This window comes from Orycteropus afer, unplaced genomic scaffold (genome assembly GCF_000298275.1).
Source record: "Orycteropus afer afer isolate SDZICR_OR568_19922 unplaced genomic scaffold, OryAfe1.0 scaffold00366, whole genome shotgun sequence".
NCBI classification, from domain to species: Eukaryota; Metazoa; Chordata; class Mammalia; order Tubulidentata; family Orycteropodidae; genus Orycteropus; species Orycteropus afer.
The window spans coordinates 1,948,654-1,965,650 of NW_006921953.1; the positions used below are offsets into that span (position 1 = coordinate 1,948,654).

At 45.7% G+C, this 16,997-nt stretch overlaps 1 protein-coding gene across 1 annotated transcript in view; it reads right to left on the bottom strand.

The window, feature by feature from the left end:
• FAM193B (family with sequence similarity 193 member B) overlaps window positions 1-11,018 on the bottom strand; it is a 35,049-nt gene extending 24,031 nt beyond the window's left edge. Inside the window, exon 1 of the mRNA XM_042782551.1 lies at window positions 10,803-11,018. Coding sequence (XP_042638485.1) covers window positions 10,803-11,018 — 216 coding nt within the window. The remainder of the gene's footprint in view (window positions 1-10,802) is intronic.
• Window positions 11,019-16,997: the final 5,979 nt, after the last annotated feature.

Here is a 16,997-nt window from a genome sequence, read left to right on the forward strand (position 1 = left end):
GCTAAGTGAGATAAGTCAATCACAGAAAGACAAATATTATATTAGTTCATTATTGTAAAAAGTCAAGGAAAGGTTTATATACGGAAGGATGCTTTCTTTGTTGGTTACCAGGGATGAGAGGCGGAGGATGGGAACACTGTTAGATAGGTATACACATGTATTGATTTGGGTGAAGGTAAAGGCAATGTACCAAAAGTGAGTGATCAACATGGTGCCCCTGAGGAAGAAGACGACAAAGAGAGGTACAGACAACAAAGATGAACCCTTTTGCATGTACAGTACTGTGTTGTCAGTGATGGCAAGCATTGATCTATGGGTAGAGAGATGGGTGAACAGGCTGAATGATCAGGTATATCTAGGCAGGGGGGAGTGTGCCGATGACCATGTATAGGGATGGCAGATGATGCATTTCTACATGCATATTTGTATGTGCTGTAAATGCCTGGGTGTATAGTGAAGCTAACAAGGGGCAAAGTTGTGGTGGCTCCTTGGCCACAGCCAACTACCCTGAGGGAGCAAGTAGTTGGACATATGAGCTCAGGACCATGGTCACAGGGGACATCAAGCTCAATCGGCATAACATACTACACAAAAACATTGTTCTACATCCTACTTGGTAAGCGATCAGGATCTTAAAAGCTTGCAGGCGGCCATCTATATGCAGTGATAAGTCTCTTCTCATCCAGAGCAAAGAAGAATGAAGAAAAACCAAAGGCACACAGAAATGATTAGTCCAAAGGACTAGCAGACCATGTGATCCTTTGCCTTATGACCACGAGACCAGTACTAGATGGTACCTGGCTACTACTGTCAACCACTCAGAAAGGGATCAGTTCAGGAGATCCTGGATAGAGTGGAACAACAATGTGGAACTAAACTCAAAATCATAAAAAAAGACCAGGTTTACTGGTCTGACAGAGCCTGGTGAGAGTTCCAAGACTATGGCCCCTAGTTACCCTTCAGGACTGGAACTGAACTCATCCTGTGGCTCCAGCCAAACAAAGGACAGGCATATGGGGGTGAACATTGACATCAGGGAGATACACTCCTTGGAGCAATCAGTCATGGCAGAACAAAAGGGCAGTGTTTGCACAGGGAGAAAGCTGGCTGCAGGGACTGGGGGTGGTGCATGGGAGGGAAGGATACAGGGAAGAGGTAACTACAAGGAGGAAGTAGGAAGAGAGCTGTTATATTGTGGGGAATTGCAGTCAATGTCATGGAACAAAATGTGTTCAAATGTTGTATGGAAAATGAATTTGCTCTGTAAACTTTCACCTAAATTGCACACACACGCACACACACTCACACACAAGAAAAAAAGAAAGACCCATGTAACAGAGTATAAAATGTTCAATGATATGGTTTCAGTTTCTATATTGCAAAGCATATCTATAATCATCTGGAAAGACTATCAAAATCCTCCTCTCTGTTCCATTTACATATGTGTGAAGCTGGTTTTTTTTTTTTCATATATTTCAACCAAAACAACATATTGCCACGGATTGAATGCAGAAGCATATACGAGAATCCAGTTTTATTCTATGAAGTCAGACAAAAAGAAATCTGCAAAAAATGAAAACAAGATTGTTCTTTTTACTGATTTTTGGAGGGTGCTGTTATTTTTCATAAAAATGTTACTTATGTTAATATGTGATAGATTTAGTATTATTATGAATTAGTAACTAAATATTCAAAAACTTCTCAATTTTAATACTTAATTTGATAAATATTGACAGATAAGCAATATAATAAAAGGAGCTGTGGTGGCGCAATGCCTAAGGCATCTGACTGCTAACCAGAAGGCTGGCAGTTCAAACCTATCGGCAGCCATTCCAGGGTAGGACGATGGGGCAATCTACTTCTGTAAGAATTTACCACTTCGGAAACCCAACAGGGGTTTCTGAGTCCGAATTCACTCGATGGCAGTGAGGCTTTTTTTTTTTTGAGTTTAACCAACATAAACAAAAGCTCTTCAGGGTGCTCAATACTTTTTAGGAATGTAAAAGGGTCTTGAAATCAGATACTTTGGAACTGTTGACATATAGCGCACCTAATGGGACTGGTCACACAGTGGGTGCTTGGTAAGTCACAATGATTAAAGTTACTATCATTAGCAATAATGATACAGCTCATGGTATATCTGGATAGTTCTCTGGGGGCCTGACTCAATTTTCTACTTCAGCCTTTCTGTCCACAATTTGGGAACTGCTAAGGAAGAGCCCAGTTGCAGACCATGAAGTTGTCAAGGAGTACTCTGAAGCAAGATCTTATTCCCAGCATTAAACCTACTCTCACTGTTCCCATGGGTTCCTTGCAGTCCCAAGAGTTGTGTCTGTTTGTATAGGATTTCCTCAGGACACATGATGTATCTAACCAGCTGCCCTGCAATAAGTTCCAAATTCTATTCTGAAATGGCCCAGAAGAACACTCGACTTCCAAGGTATCCAATTCCAAGAGCCTCCCAGTCACCGAGGCAGGCTGAAGACAGTAACAGCAGCAAAAGTTCCTCCTAGAAGCAGGGGAAATGATTAATCCCCAGCCTAGAAAAACTCCTTATCAACCCCCGCCACCCTACTCATTCGTCCATTCACCCATTCATTCCCAGAGCCCCTACCTAGTGCCAACCATTGTGGTAGGTGTAGCGAAAATGTCAAACAATACAGAGTTCCCACCTTAAGAGCCCATACATAAACCAGGTAAATTCATGCACCCCAAACTCCCAGAATTTCTCATAGTCATTTTAGAGAATCAAGCAGAAAATAAATAAATTAAAAACAAACAACTAGGACACTGGGTTTCCCTACTTAACATAAACTTAAGATGTGTTTTCTCCTACACTTTTTCTAGTTTGTGGATGTCCAGCCTTCAGCTTCTCTTTCATACCTTGGTCCCTCTTTACTCCCCAGTGTCCTCCCATCACTAGCATATGGACTAGGTCCCTAGGCTAAGCAGTGCTGGGGGATTAATTTGTAATGAATTCACTACTATGGTACCCTCTGGCCCCTGGCATTCACAGACTTGGCTCCAGCTGATGTCTCCATTCTTCACTTCCACTTTAACACTTGAAACCTTAGGTTCTAGTCATGCAATTCTCCTCAGCTACACTTTGACCATTCAAACTTCAACACCTCAGCAATTCTTCCTGGCAAATCCCTGCTCTACCCCTAAACCCTGGTCACAGGTCAACACAATTTTTTGTTGAGCCAGTTTAAGTAGAGCTAATTCTTTTAGTTTAGCACCTATCACATTGTACTCTGGATGCATTCTGTCTGCCCCCCAGCCCCTTGGGGGCAGAGAGTGGATCTTGGTCAACTGAAGTGTCCCCAGGATCTAGGCTTGGCTTGGGCCTGGTGCATAACAGGCATTCAATGAATAAATAAGTGAATGGTTAAAACCTATTTGGTTTATATCTCAGCTGCCCTACACAAAGGATAGAATTTAAAATAGTTAGACCTACCCTTTTCCCAATATGCTATCTGAAAGCATGGCTATGTCACTAAGAGCCACAAACAAAAGGGTATCAGTGCTAAGAATCACAGACCATTCCAATGCTGGCAGTCAGAGCTGCAGTTAATTCTTAGGGAGATGACACAAGCCCACCTTAGTGCTCCAACCCCCCACTGAGGCAGTCACCACAGGTCCTTTCAAGGCCAGGACAGTTAGTTTCTCTGACTCCCAGGACCCTTCACCTCTCAAGGCTAGCTTATTTGTTGATCCTGCTTCCTGGGGGCAATCAGCCATAGGAAGACCTAAGCTTCTGCTTATTTACCTTATTTTAGATCCTCAGGCAAAATTCCCACCTACTATTCTGTAACCCCAGCACAGGCTTCTCATAAGTGGAAGAGTATGAGCTTTGCAGAAAAACAGCTATGAGATAAAATATTCATTCTGCCATTTTATGATCTTGGAATACCACTCAATTTCTCAGGGCCTCAATTTCCTCATTTATGAAATGGGAATAAAACCATACTTCACAGAATTGTAAGGACAGAAGGAAATAAATTATGTAAAGTACCTGGCCTGGGTCTGGCACACAGTAGGTGCTCAATACCCGTTAGTTTCTTTCCTCTTCTGCCCTGGAAGAAATGACAGGGAAACTTACTAAGTGAGACTTGCCCAATTCAAAGTTATTACTTGAAGCACAGGACAGAGAACTAAACAGGTGACCTCAGAGGCTTCTTTTAACCCCCAAGCCCATATTTCCTGTGACAACTTCCTATATAACAACCTTCACTATTTGCAGTCCCTCAGTCTCTTCCTTAGTTTCCTTATAGAACTTTTCAAAGTAGGTAAATTTATTGATTTCAGAACGGAGGGGAAAATCACAAGGGGGGATGGAGGCTAAATAACCTGGGTAGGGAATGAAGGGGAAATGGCCTATAGGACAGTGGCATATTTAGCCATAGGTTGCATGCGCATGGAGCTATTCAGCTGGGAGCTGCCTGGAGTCTGAAAGATGAGTGAAGGAGGGGTGTGGAATTGCTGAGATCTGAAAGATACAAACACAAGCCCTGCCCAGGGTGTAAGAATGCCTCTCCATGGTCCTCTTTTCTGGTTCTGCACATCTTGCCATGAAGGACCATTTATCACTTTTCACCAAAACTTGAGGTATTCACACCTTTGCTCATGCTGTTCCCTCTGTCTCTTCCTTCTCTTCCTCGTGGATTCAGATTAGGTGTTACATCCTCTCAAGGCCACAGGCTGAATATATTGTGCTTTGCTCTGGGATCCCATAACACTTTTAAAAAACACACTGCGTGTCCAAACAGGAAGCTAATGCAGCAGTACAAGCTGCGTGGTTTATGGGGCTACATAATGCGTATTATTTGCATAAAAATATGGTAACGGTGCTTAAAAACCACAATGATGGACTTAAAGGTATCGGGGATTGTGAAGCTGATACAGGACTGGGTAATGTTTCATTCTGTTGTACATAAGGTCATCAATGAATTGGAGTTGACTTGAGGGCAGCGATATACTCTACTGCTTTAGGATAGTGCTTATCACATGTATTTTAGTTGTTGACCAATCAATCAGTCTTCTCTACAACACTGAGCTCTTCAAAGGCATAGCCTGTGTCTCATGATTCTCTTTACTCCAGTCATTTGGCAGAGGGGGTAGCATATAGTAGGCTTGAGTGTGTGTTTTGAAGGTTAGCAGTTGGAGGGTATCCTTAACAGGGCAACAATTGGAGAATTGGGGAAAGTTTTCTTTTTTTAAAACAAAGGTTATTTCTACTCTTGCTTATGAAAAAACTCCCTCCTGGGAAGACCAATTCTTTGAAGAGTATCACAGGCCTCACTCTGCAAAGATCCCCAAAGCATCCACAATCCAGCTGTTCACAAATCCAGTCACACATTAAAATTACATGGGAGAAATTCAACAATAGATTCCTGGGTTCTAGGCCTGGAGCCACTGTTCTGTAGGGACAGGGTCTGCCAAGCCCAGGGAATTCTGATGATTAGGTAGGCCAGGGGAGGGAGAGAGGGTGTCACACAATCACAGATGCCACTCCCTTGAGAATCACTTTTTCACATGCAATCAGGGAACTTGCTGAAGCACATCATGCTTACTTCCCTACTTAAAATCTTTTACCTATGTCTCACTGCTTACAGGATCAAGTCCAAACCTTTCCATGTGGTTTTCAAGAATCCTGCTAAGCTCTCCAGCCTCATTCTCTCCCCACTCTCCAAATGAGTTAGCTATTTACTGGCTTCTGGGTCTTTGTGTATGTTGCTTCCTTTGTTTAGACCCTTTTCTCCCATCTTGTTCTCTGGAGAAACATCCTTGAAGACTCAGCTGAGATGCTTTCTCTAGTCCATCCTTATCTAGGTTATCACATCTGTGCATTCTTGGCACCAAACGTTTATCATAATTGTAGCTGCTATTTGTACTACATGCTTTGCATGCATTACTTGTTTAACTTTAATATTAACTGTGGGAGCTCTGGTAGCATAGTGGTTAAGGCACCTGACTGCTAACCAGAAGGCTGGCAGTTCAAATCCACCAGCCACTTCTCGGAAGGAAGATGGGGCAATCTACTTCCGTAGTGATACTGCCTCGGAAACCCGAGGAGGGGTCGCTATGAGTCGGGTCTGACTCGACAGCACATAACAACAACGACAACATTAACTGTGTGAGACTGGCATCACTGTCACTTTATATGTGAGAAACCATAAGAGGCAGAAATACTACCTAAGGCCACTTGCTAGGATATAGGATTTAAACCTTAACTCGGAGGAAGCTGATGCTATACCCTTATCTAGTATTATTGCAGTTAGTTATATACATTTTTGCTAAACCATAAACTCCTTTTGGGTAGGGACCAATCTGATTCACTTCTGTATTTTCAGCTAGCACAGGGACTGGCGTAGATCAGGTGTTGGTTAGTGATTACAGAATACACGGACATCAGGCAAAAGGAAGCTTATGGAGTGCCTGTATGCAATGTATGGCTTAAGGGAATGAATGGCTGCCAGCCTAGACAAGCAGTGGGGGCAAGTAAGAACAAAGTGGTAGAAACCTACCTTATTTCTTTTGCTATAATTTGGTTTAAGACATTTATTAAGCACCTAAGGATCATGCACAATATTAAAAAAGTGAATAAAGCATAGTCCTTGCTCTCAAAAAGTCTAGGTGCAGTGAAGTGAAAGTAGTAGGATCCTAATCCAGGTCCATCTGGATATCAGACATGGTAATAAAGCTTATTTCTCTGGGATATGTTAAGGAAATAAAAAATTAAAAAATCTGAATTAAGTCTTATCTTCAAAAGCTTTTTGGCTTTTCTACATAGTGAGTCTCCTGGCTTGCTAAAAAAGTCTGGTGGCTGAGACCTTGTGATGTCATGAAACTGGCAGAGGCTAGGCAGGCAGGATTCAGGGTAGGGGGGCAGGGTAGGGACTACTATCTCATTCATCTTTGTACCCCTAACAAAGGCCTTGTCACAGAGGTAGTTTAATGCTTGCTGAATGAATTAAACATAATGAGATGATTTTAATAAAGATACTGACTGATATTTTGGTCCAATTCCTCGAGGAAGCAGATTCAAGGTTTACTCTCAGCAGTGGGAGATCAAGATCTCTAGAGTCCCTTCAAACTAGACTGACCCAAATCCTAGGGGATGTTGTGGAGAGATTGGAGGTGGAAAGGAACAAGAGGTGGGGAAGGGTAGGGTAAATTCAGCTCCCACCAACTGCTGGTTTCATTCTAGCAATCTCCTGGGTCGGGGGTGGGTTACTAAGTATGCACCTGGATTACAAAACTGAGGGGCTCAAGAGATATTTAACAACAGCGAGCCGGAGTGAGCAGGTGAGAATACTTAGGCCACCTGAGCACAGCCTCTTTGTATGTGGAAAGCTTCATATTCTCTTGTGTAGTTGCCAAGGAGGCTCAGAGGGGTGAAGAAACTTGCCCAGAATTACAAAGTAGGAGGCTTATGTGTGAGCTCAACCCAAAGTTTGTAACCACTAAATACTATTTCCCAGTGCTTCCTTCAACTAATTATTAAGTTTTTTTTTTCCCTTGCTAATAAGGCAGTAGCTATTCTGGTTTTCTGGAGAAGTAAAGGGATGGTGGTGTGGGTATGTTCCTGGGTTCTTAGTGAACAGATCAATGTGGGTTAGTAGCTGAAACAACTGGAAATGAGGACTTCAGGGGTCCCAATTAGCTCAGGGTCCTGCACGTAAATGTGTACCAAAAAACGGAACCAAAACTGTTGCCATTAAGTCAATTTTGACTCATAGGCCCCTACAGGACAGAGTAGAACTGCCCCATAGACTTTCTAAGGCTGTAAATCTTCTCAGTAGCAGATTACATCTTTTTCCCACTGAGTCGCTGGTGGGTTCAAACCACAGACCTTCCAGTTAGCAGTCAAGTACTTAATCACTAAGCCACCAGGGTTCCTATTAAACTGTACAGGTTATACAAAGAGTGAAAGGAACTGGATAGAAGAGGAATGACCTAGGGAACACTCTCTATCTAAAAGGGGCAGATGTGACACAAAGACTGCAGATTATTGTGAGGTGGGGTGGAGTGTGGGGTAAGAGGGGATGTGGGCTCAGCATCACTAGATGTTCAGAGTTTTAAGAGAAGGCACATATCCAGATCTCTGGGAAATCTTTTGATTTTTAAAATGCAGGCTCAAATTAAACCAAATACTACATGAGAACACAACTGGACTAGAAGTTGTCCTTTGTTTTAAGACCTTTGTCTTATGTTAAGTATATGACACTGATTCTCAGGTTACTTTCCCACTCTGTGAACTTAAGACAGGGTTACAAGTGGCGGTGGAAGCCAGATGATCATTACCAAAGGATGCTTGTGAGTAGAGCATTGACTGACCCCAACCCTTTCAGAGGGTGCTTTTCACCAGAATACAAAAGTCTGTTTCTGGCATTCAGTTCTCTCAGCAAGAAAGTGGGGCACAATCCGGAAGGACAGTGTCAGTTTGTGGCCTTTAATTTTACTAAGTTAAAAAAAAAAAAAAAGCCTTATTAAATTCCCCAAAGTATACAAGGGTATCTTTTTTTTTTTTTGCCTGAAATTTATAATGGGAGTCACTCTGGGTAAAATATTTAGTCTGAGTTTCTGTTTCTTCATCTGTAAAATGGGCTAGTAATATTTATATCCTTCAGCTTATTCATTAACATTTGTTAATCACCAGGCATAAGGGTACAATGGTGACTCACATGGTTCCTGCATTCTCAAGAGTTTATGTAGCAAAACCAAACAATTACACCAATGATTAATTCCTTACAATTGTGCTGAATGCTAAGGTGGTGGGAAGATTAGAAGTAAGATATGTAAAGTGCCTGGCATGAATAAATGAATGAATGGGCAAGTCAAGCAGTGGAGTAGACAGAACACGGTAGGAATCTAGACATCAGACAAGCCATAGTTCTTGGGAAGGTTGTGTCCCAAATAAAACTGGAATGGGTAAGTCATCATTTAAGCTTTTTGGCTCCTCTATACAATGAAGACCATAGGCTGGCTAAGTGGAACCAGAAGTGGCAGGGACTCTAAAGTATTGTATGGACCGAATGGGAGAATGGTAAGGAGAAGACAACAGCTTCCTGGCTTTCCATTCCCCCACTCCCTTCTTCTGGAGAACAACACTAGGGGAGAGGGTGAAGACATGGCAGAGTAAGCAAAGAGAAGGCTAGAGAGCAAAGCAGTCTCAGGGTTCCACCCCAGACCCAGTGGGGGTGGGGTCCAACCCTGGGGGGATCTGAGTATCCTTTAAACCAATCTCAGCCAGGGTAGGAACTGGAGGTAGGCAGGAAGATGATGATTCTGACACTCAGTAAGTGTGACATATTCATTAATTAAAAACCTTCTTATTGTGATCTGAGACACAAAGGATACCAGCATCAAAATTGGGTTACAATAAGCACAGATTCTCGACTAATTAATTATCTCTCTCATTCACCTAGTTATTTTCTACTCTATGTCAGCAAAGCCCTGGACTAGGCATGGAAGATCAGAGAGAGATGACACAGTCCATGCCCTTGTGGAGTTCACAGTCCAGAGCAGGGAACAGACACATCGACAGACGTTTCATCACAGAATGGGGAGTGCTACCAGAGGGAAGCACAGAGGGCTGTGGGTGCAGAGGGGGCACCTGACGCAACTGGGGAGATCAGGGAAGGCTTTTTGGGAATGGTACCCCAAATGACATCCCCACTCACATGCACAATTCCAGAGATTCTACTAGAAAGCTGTCAAGAGCCATGCCTTCTGGCTGCACCAGCCTCCCAGAGTCCCCTGCTGCCCGATGCAGTGTCTGCAGAGCCAAACGCATCTTCCGCCACGCCTCATCCTCATCCGGCGCTGCATCCGACCCTCCAAGTCTCCTGCAGGAGCCTGCCTTCTTCGGCAGGCTCAGCCAAAAGACCAACTCAAAACTCTTTTGTCAGAGCAAGCTTAGGGAGAGCCACCCATCCCAGGATGCCACAACCCTCCCAGAGCAACTGTGGCTCATGTCTCCCAGGCCTCTCAGTGAACACTGGCAGGGTGCCTCCCATTATCTCCTTTGCTCAAAAGAAAAAGTGACCTTCCTCCAGGTGGCAAGCTGGAAGCTTTGGGGGAATTCTCGTACTGCTCACTCTCAGCAGGATTTGCTAAGCCCAGGGACCTGAGGGTTGGTGGTCTGGGGTAGGGAGGGGAGAAAGGACAGGTTTTGCTGGGTTTCCACCTCAGTGCAGGAGCCCCACCAAATAGTCTTCTGGGTAGTCAGTTTGGCTGGCTGCACCAACTGCTCTGCTGAACAGGCAGAGGGAGGCCCCAGGAGACAAATGCTGGGGGCACAGCTGCTAAGGGGGCAGTGGCTGCAGGCAATGCAGGAGAAGGGGTGGAGCCGCTCCCAGAGGGAGAGGTAAGAGGCTGCAGCCAGCCTTCCAGGGCCCATTGCCCAAAGATGCCCCTCCCAAGGCCTGTGGGTGGGGGAGCAGGTGGGCCCAGAGGGGGGTGATGGGCAGAGTACTGAGCTGTGGCCTCAGGATCAGAGCCAGCCCCAATGTAGGTGTATGAGCTGAACGTTTAGTCTCTGCTCCAGCCTAGAGGCGACAGGGCGGGAGGTGGCACCTTCAGTTCAGTCTCGGGAGAATGGGCTGTGCCTCGGGTTTGGAAAGAAGGGTCCAGACTCCACTCCCGCCTTGGAGGAGAAAACCTCAGCCTCAGACCTAAGGGTAGGCTCCAGCCCCAGCCCTGGGAGGATGATCCATCCCCAACCCCGCCCTGGCCCCAACCCCGCTCCAGGGATGCGAAAGCGCCCGTGTGGCCGGAATCGCTTCGCTCGCTCCTACCTGCGGGCCGGGCGCCAGCTTGGGTTCGTCTTCCTCCCTGAGGCCGTCACGGTCGAGCTCCACCGTCGCTGGCGTCTCCGGGGGCTCGGCACCCACTCCCGCTTCCAGGCTCAGCGGCGGCGGGGGCTCCGGCGCCTGGGGCTTCTGCGGCCCCGGGATCCGCACACGCTCGCGCCGGCCCGCGCCGCCGCTCGGCCTGCTCCGCCTCCGAGTCATGCTGCTGCTAGCGCCACTACCTCGCTCTACTCCCGCCGCCGCCGCCGCCGCCGCCGCCTCTCCCCTCACAGGACAACAGCCAATATGGCGGCGCCCGGCTCCCCTCCGTCCGCTGCCAGCAGGTCAGAGGGCACGAGGAGTCCGCGCCGCCGCACTAGCCGCTGAAACCGTCTACGCCATCTTACATAAGGGCAGAGAATTCCTCAGGAGAAGAAGCCTGGTGGGGAGACGCCCTCCCTCCTCTCGGGATCCTAGGCAGGCGCCCTGTGAGAGGAGAGGATGTATACTTGTAGTAACTGTGCTGTACATTAAAAGAAACCAAATCTGTTGCCTTGGAGTCCATTCCGACTCCTAGGGACCCTACAGGACAGAGTAGAACTGCCCCATAGGTTTTCCTAGAATGTAATCTTTACAGAAGCCGACTGCCACATGTGTCTTCTGCAAGAGCAACCTTTGGTTAGCACCTCGGCGCTTAACCACTGCACCACCTGGGCTCCTTGCACAGGAATCAAAAAAACGCCTTACCATTTAGTCCATTCTGACTCATAACGACCCTACAGGACGGAGTAGAGCTGCCCCATAGGGTTTCCAAGGCTGTGATCTTTACGACATAAGCGATCACAAGTAAACTATCACAGCTTTCTCCCGTGGAGCGGCTGGTGAGTTACGACCTGCCAACCTTTTGGTTAGCTCTGGAACGCTTTAACCACAGCGCCACAAGGGCTCCTTGCACAGGTTGGTGGTGGTGGTGGTTGTTATGTACCGTCGAGTCCGACCTACTCATAGCGACCCCTCCTTGGGTTTCCGAGGCAGTATCACTATGGAGTAGATTGCCCCATCTTCCTTGCACTTAATAATTGTCTATAGTGCTACGGTACTTTGACACCCATCATCTGACTACCTTCAATAATACAGTGAGGCAGGTATGCTCATTCCTAATTTGCAGCGGAGAAAATCGAGGCTACAAAAGGAGAAATAATCGCTTAGCATCATCTGGCCAGAACACATGGACTCATGGATGATGACCTGAATTAAAATGGACGAATGTATCATCTACATCTTTATTTGCAGTATATGGTCCACCCAATTCTACCGTCGAGTTGAACTCGACTCACAGGGACCTTGGGTTTCCGAGGCAGTGTCACTAGGGAAATAGATTGCCCAGCCTTCCTTCCCAGGAGTGGCCGGTGGGTTTGAACCAAGAACATTTTTAAGCCAAATGCCTTAACTGCTACACCACCAGAGCTCCTTACTTGTAGGTCTCGTCAATGCTTTTTTTTCTACATCAAACGACAGAGACAATTTTCGTTCACTTGGTAGGGGTAGTTGTTGTTGTTGTTATGTGCCCTCGAGTCGGACCCGACTCATAGAGACCCCTCCTTGGGTTTCCCAGGCAGTATCACTACAGAAGTAGGATTGCCCAACCTTCCTTCCGAGGAGTGGCTGGTGGGTTTGAACCGCCAGCCTTCTGGTTAGCAGTCAAGTACCTTAGACACTATACTACCAGAGCTCCTCTGGTAGGGGTAGTAGTAAACCTTAACTATATTGCTTCAGGAGTATGTCACTCACTTGACACATTTAGTTTACAGATTTTTTATTTTTAAACTAAATCACCATTCCAATGGATATCAGGCTAATCTACCAAGATACTCATGACATCATCCTGACAAACCTTGAGAGCAGGAAGTAGCAAATGACCCCTAGATGACTCGGTAAAACCTAAATGTCAGAAGGCTGGCATAAATTCCATGAATACAGGGACTTATCTACTTATTGAACTGTGTAGGGATTTTGGGGTGTTGTAGTGCAGTGAATTACTTAATGTGGCCTTTCTAGCCATAGTCTTTGTAACTCCTACCAAACGATTGGGTGAAACTACGCAAATGTGAAGTGCATTGCAGCCCACCAAGGGGATTGGATAGCTTACTAATAATGTAAATAAGGTGCATGGTACTCTTGTGGGGGTGGTATTATGCAAATAAGGTGTATGGAACCCTAACATGGGGATTGGTTATTTTTGCCATCTTGCTATGCTTAAAATGAGCCATCCCAGAGGCAGGAAGGGAGATTGCAGTACCATCAAGATATGAGCCAAGGATAGAGTGTGTCCTTTGGATCTAAGATTCCTGCATTGAATCTCCTCAGCCCAGGAGACAGAGGGGGAACTGAACCAGGAGACTTGGCAGGAGACCCAGCAGGATACCTAGTGGGAGATATCACAGTAGGTTTTGAGACCCATGGAGTGAGAAAGCTGAATGCCTTCAGACAAGAAGGCTAGCAGAGTGGGGTGCCTCTAGGCATGTGGTGGAGGTAATTTTGTAGACCCATGGAGCTAGAGCTGAACACCTTAGAGTTGAGGCTTACTGGCAGAGTGGGGTGCCCCTAGGCGCCTATTGGCAGAGCTAAAAGAGCTTTGTGACACTTGCCTGAACAGGAAAGAGGGTATGGGGGCATGAGACCCAAAAGGCAGAAGGCCAGAGAGAGAAGTGCCTGCAGGCACTGCTGAGAAAGGGTATCCTATTGACGAATTGAGGAGCTCTGGTAGCATAGTGCCTAAGGCACTTGACTGCTAACCAGAAGGTTGGCGGTTCAAACCCACCAGCCACTCCTCGGAAGTAAGGTTGGGCAATCCTACTTCTGTAGTGATACTGCCTCGGAAACCCAAGGAGGGGTCTCTATGAGTCGGGCCGACTCGATGACACATAACAACAAACAATATTGACGAATTGTATCCTGAGTCATTTCTGATCCTGAATTGTAACCTGTTATTTCTCTAATAAACTCCATAATCATGAGTATTGTATGTGAGTTCTGTGTGGCCATTCCAACAAATTAGTGAATTCAACAGAGAAGTAGAGAGTGCTGTGGGAGGGACCCTTGAGGCATATTTGATCTCCGCCTCGTAGCAACCACCCTTCCGTTGTTGATCTTGATTCTCCTCCACTTTGGTAAATTTAAAGGAGGTCAGACACCTCCCCATTTTTACAGGTATGTTCAGATATTAGCTACAAAATGAAAGACAAGTTGCTGTACATTATACCTTCTATTACTAAGAACGAGGTATACTATTTGGTGGACTTTTTTAGATTTGAGAGGTAACATACCATTGTTGTCAGTTGCCATTGAATCGATTCTGCGTCATGGCAACCTTGCATGTGCAGAGTAAAACTGCTTCATAGGGTTTTCAAGGCTGTGGCCTTTTGAAACACATCACCAGGCCAGTCTTCTGATGTGCCTCTGGGCAGGTTCAAACTGCTAACCTTTTGGCCAGTAGTCAAGCACTGAACTGTTCGCATCACTGGGGACCCAACATATACCACAGTTAGGCACTTTATTTTGACCTCTTACTGGATTATTTGAAACCTGACAACTTTAGGGGAGCCATCCAAGGAGAGAAGGTTCTCATACTGGCCCAGCTTGCAGAGTAAGTACTTCTACCTTAGGCCTTTATAACTCTCAAAAAACAAACAAACTCACTGCCATCAGATTTTAAAGTGAAGTCATAACAGTTATTCTCCTTTTTGAGGAATAGTTCCCGGCTTCCACCAGGGGTCTGACTGGATGCCTGGCCATGGCACACCAGGTGACCATGTGACCCTGAGCTGCCCGTAATGAGCTAGGTGTTATCTGATCTATCCAGTCATAAAATCAGGGGCACCCAGAAGCCCTCCATTATCAAGAGAATACATGGTCTGGGCACAAGCAAGTCCTAAAGGCACAAGCAGGTTACCGGAGCAAGTTACTCTCCTTTTCTGCCACCTTCCTCTGAACCCACATCCATGGTCACTTGGAAAGTAGATACACATGGGGGGCATTGGTGGCACTTGACCAAATTACTATTCTAGTGGATATTAGGCTAATCTGCTAAGACACTGATGGCATCATTCTGACAGACCTTGAGTGCAGGAAGTAGCAGTTACCCTAGATGACTTGGAAAGACATATGGAGTAAAGATATACATTGCTCATACATTAAATTAGTTTATTATGCTGTTCTAGGGACTGGAAGAAAATATATTTAAAGCAAGTGTATGATATACCAGTTTTTTTTTTTTTAAAAAAACCAACACAGTGTTGCTAAGTTGACTCTGACTCATGGTGACCCCATGTGTGTCACAGTATAACTGTGCTCTGTGGCATTGTCAATAGCTGATTTTCTGAAAGCAGATTGCCAGAATCTTCTTCCACTTCTCTTCTGGGTGAGGTCGAACTTCCAACCTTTCTGTTAGCAGCCAAGCACGGTAACAGTTTTGTGAGAGCAGAGCTGACTTCATGGATCTACGACCAGGGCAGCCACATAGGACCCTGTACTCTGAGAGGCTCTGAACTTAGCTTAATGCCCTGTTCTTGCCATCTTGAAATTCTTAATATTTTTTTTCAACAAACGCCCTCTATTTAGTGCAGCCAGAATGCTCCTTGGAAGCAAGAATGGCCAGACTTCGTCTCACCTATTTTGGTCATGTTGTAAGAAGGGACCATTCCTTGGAGAAGGATGTCATGCTTGGTAGGGTGGAGGGTCGTCGAAAGAGGGGGAGGCCTTCAACGAGATGGATTGATATGGTGGCTGCGATGATGGGCTCAAGTATAGCAGGGATTGTGGGGCTGGCGCAGGATCGGGCAGTGTTTCGTTCTGCTGTGCATGGGGTCGCTATGAGTCAGAAACGACTCGACGGCACATAACAACAACAACAACAACATGTGAGAGGGTGTGTAGTATTTCAAACTACTTTTAGGGGAAATGCAATAAAAAGGTTGAAGACCACTGGCCTAAATCCTCAGAATTTTAGAACACAAAGTCCAGGATGGTTTGCAAGTTCTCCTATTTTCCACCCTGTGGTTTATTGTTCATTCCCACCTCCAGGCAATGGGCACAGATCTAACTGATTGCCTGCATAGGGAGTGGGGAAGAGTACAGTGGAAAACAGAGTTTTCTCATCTGCACAGGTGATGTTCCGTGTGGATGAGACTCACACAGGCATGCCCTTTAACCAGTGGCAGTGCAGTTACCAGAGCTCACCCTACCTCCTTTCACTCATCCCATGCTTGCTTCTGGGAGCTCTGATAGCGTAGTGCCTAAGGCACTTGACTGCTAACCAGAAGGCTGGTGGTTCAAACCCACTAGCCACTCCTCGGAAGGAAGATGAAGCAATCTACTTTCGTAGTGATACTGCCTCGGAAACCCAAGGAGGAGTCACTATGAGTCAGGTCCGACTCGATGGCATATAACAACAACAACAAGGTTTGCTTCCATAAAGAATTGGTACTACGAGAGGAAAGAGGATCACGGCCCCTTCCCCTCTGTGATGGGAGTCCCTAGGTGGTGCAAATGGTGAACGCACTCGGCTGCTCACCAAAGGCTTGGCGGTTCATATTACACAGAGGTACCTTGGAAAAAAGGCTTGGAAATCTACTTAGAAAACTCACCCATTGAAAACCCTGTGGGGAACAGTTCTACTCTGATGCACATGGGGTTGCTGTGGGTTGGAATTAACTCCATAGCAATGGATCCTATTCTTGAATCCTGGAGTTGGGCCTCAGCCTTCCTTAAGACATTTCCTAGCACTCTTTGAGGGAGGCAACCAACTTCCTTCTCCTCTCCTCTCTCATCCTCTTTTTAAACCTGAGAATGAACTTGCACTATTGGACAGGAAGGCCTGGGGAGGATCCTTCCAACCTCCATGGAGAGATCAGGAGGAAGAAGGTTGGAGAGAGTGAGATGGGGTCCTAGTGGTGAAGGGTCTTGAATCCCAGAGTGAGATTTGGACTATCCTGGAAGGTGATGGAGGCTGAGGTAGATGAGAAGAATGCAATAGAGAATATCCAAACAAAAACCACCCCCAGAGTAGGGGGATGGAGTATGCTGGGCTGTGCCTTGAACTCTTTTTTTTTTAATTTTAATTTTATTTATTTTTATTTGGGTGAAGATTTACAGAGCAAATTCACTTTCCATACAGCAGTTCACATATACTTTGTCTCATGT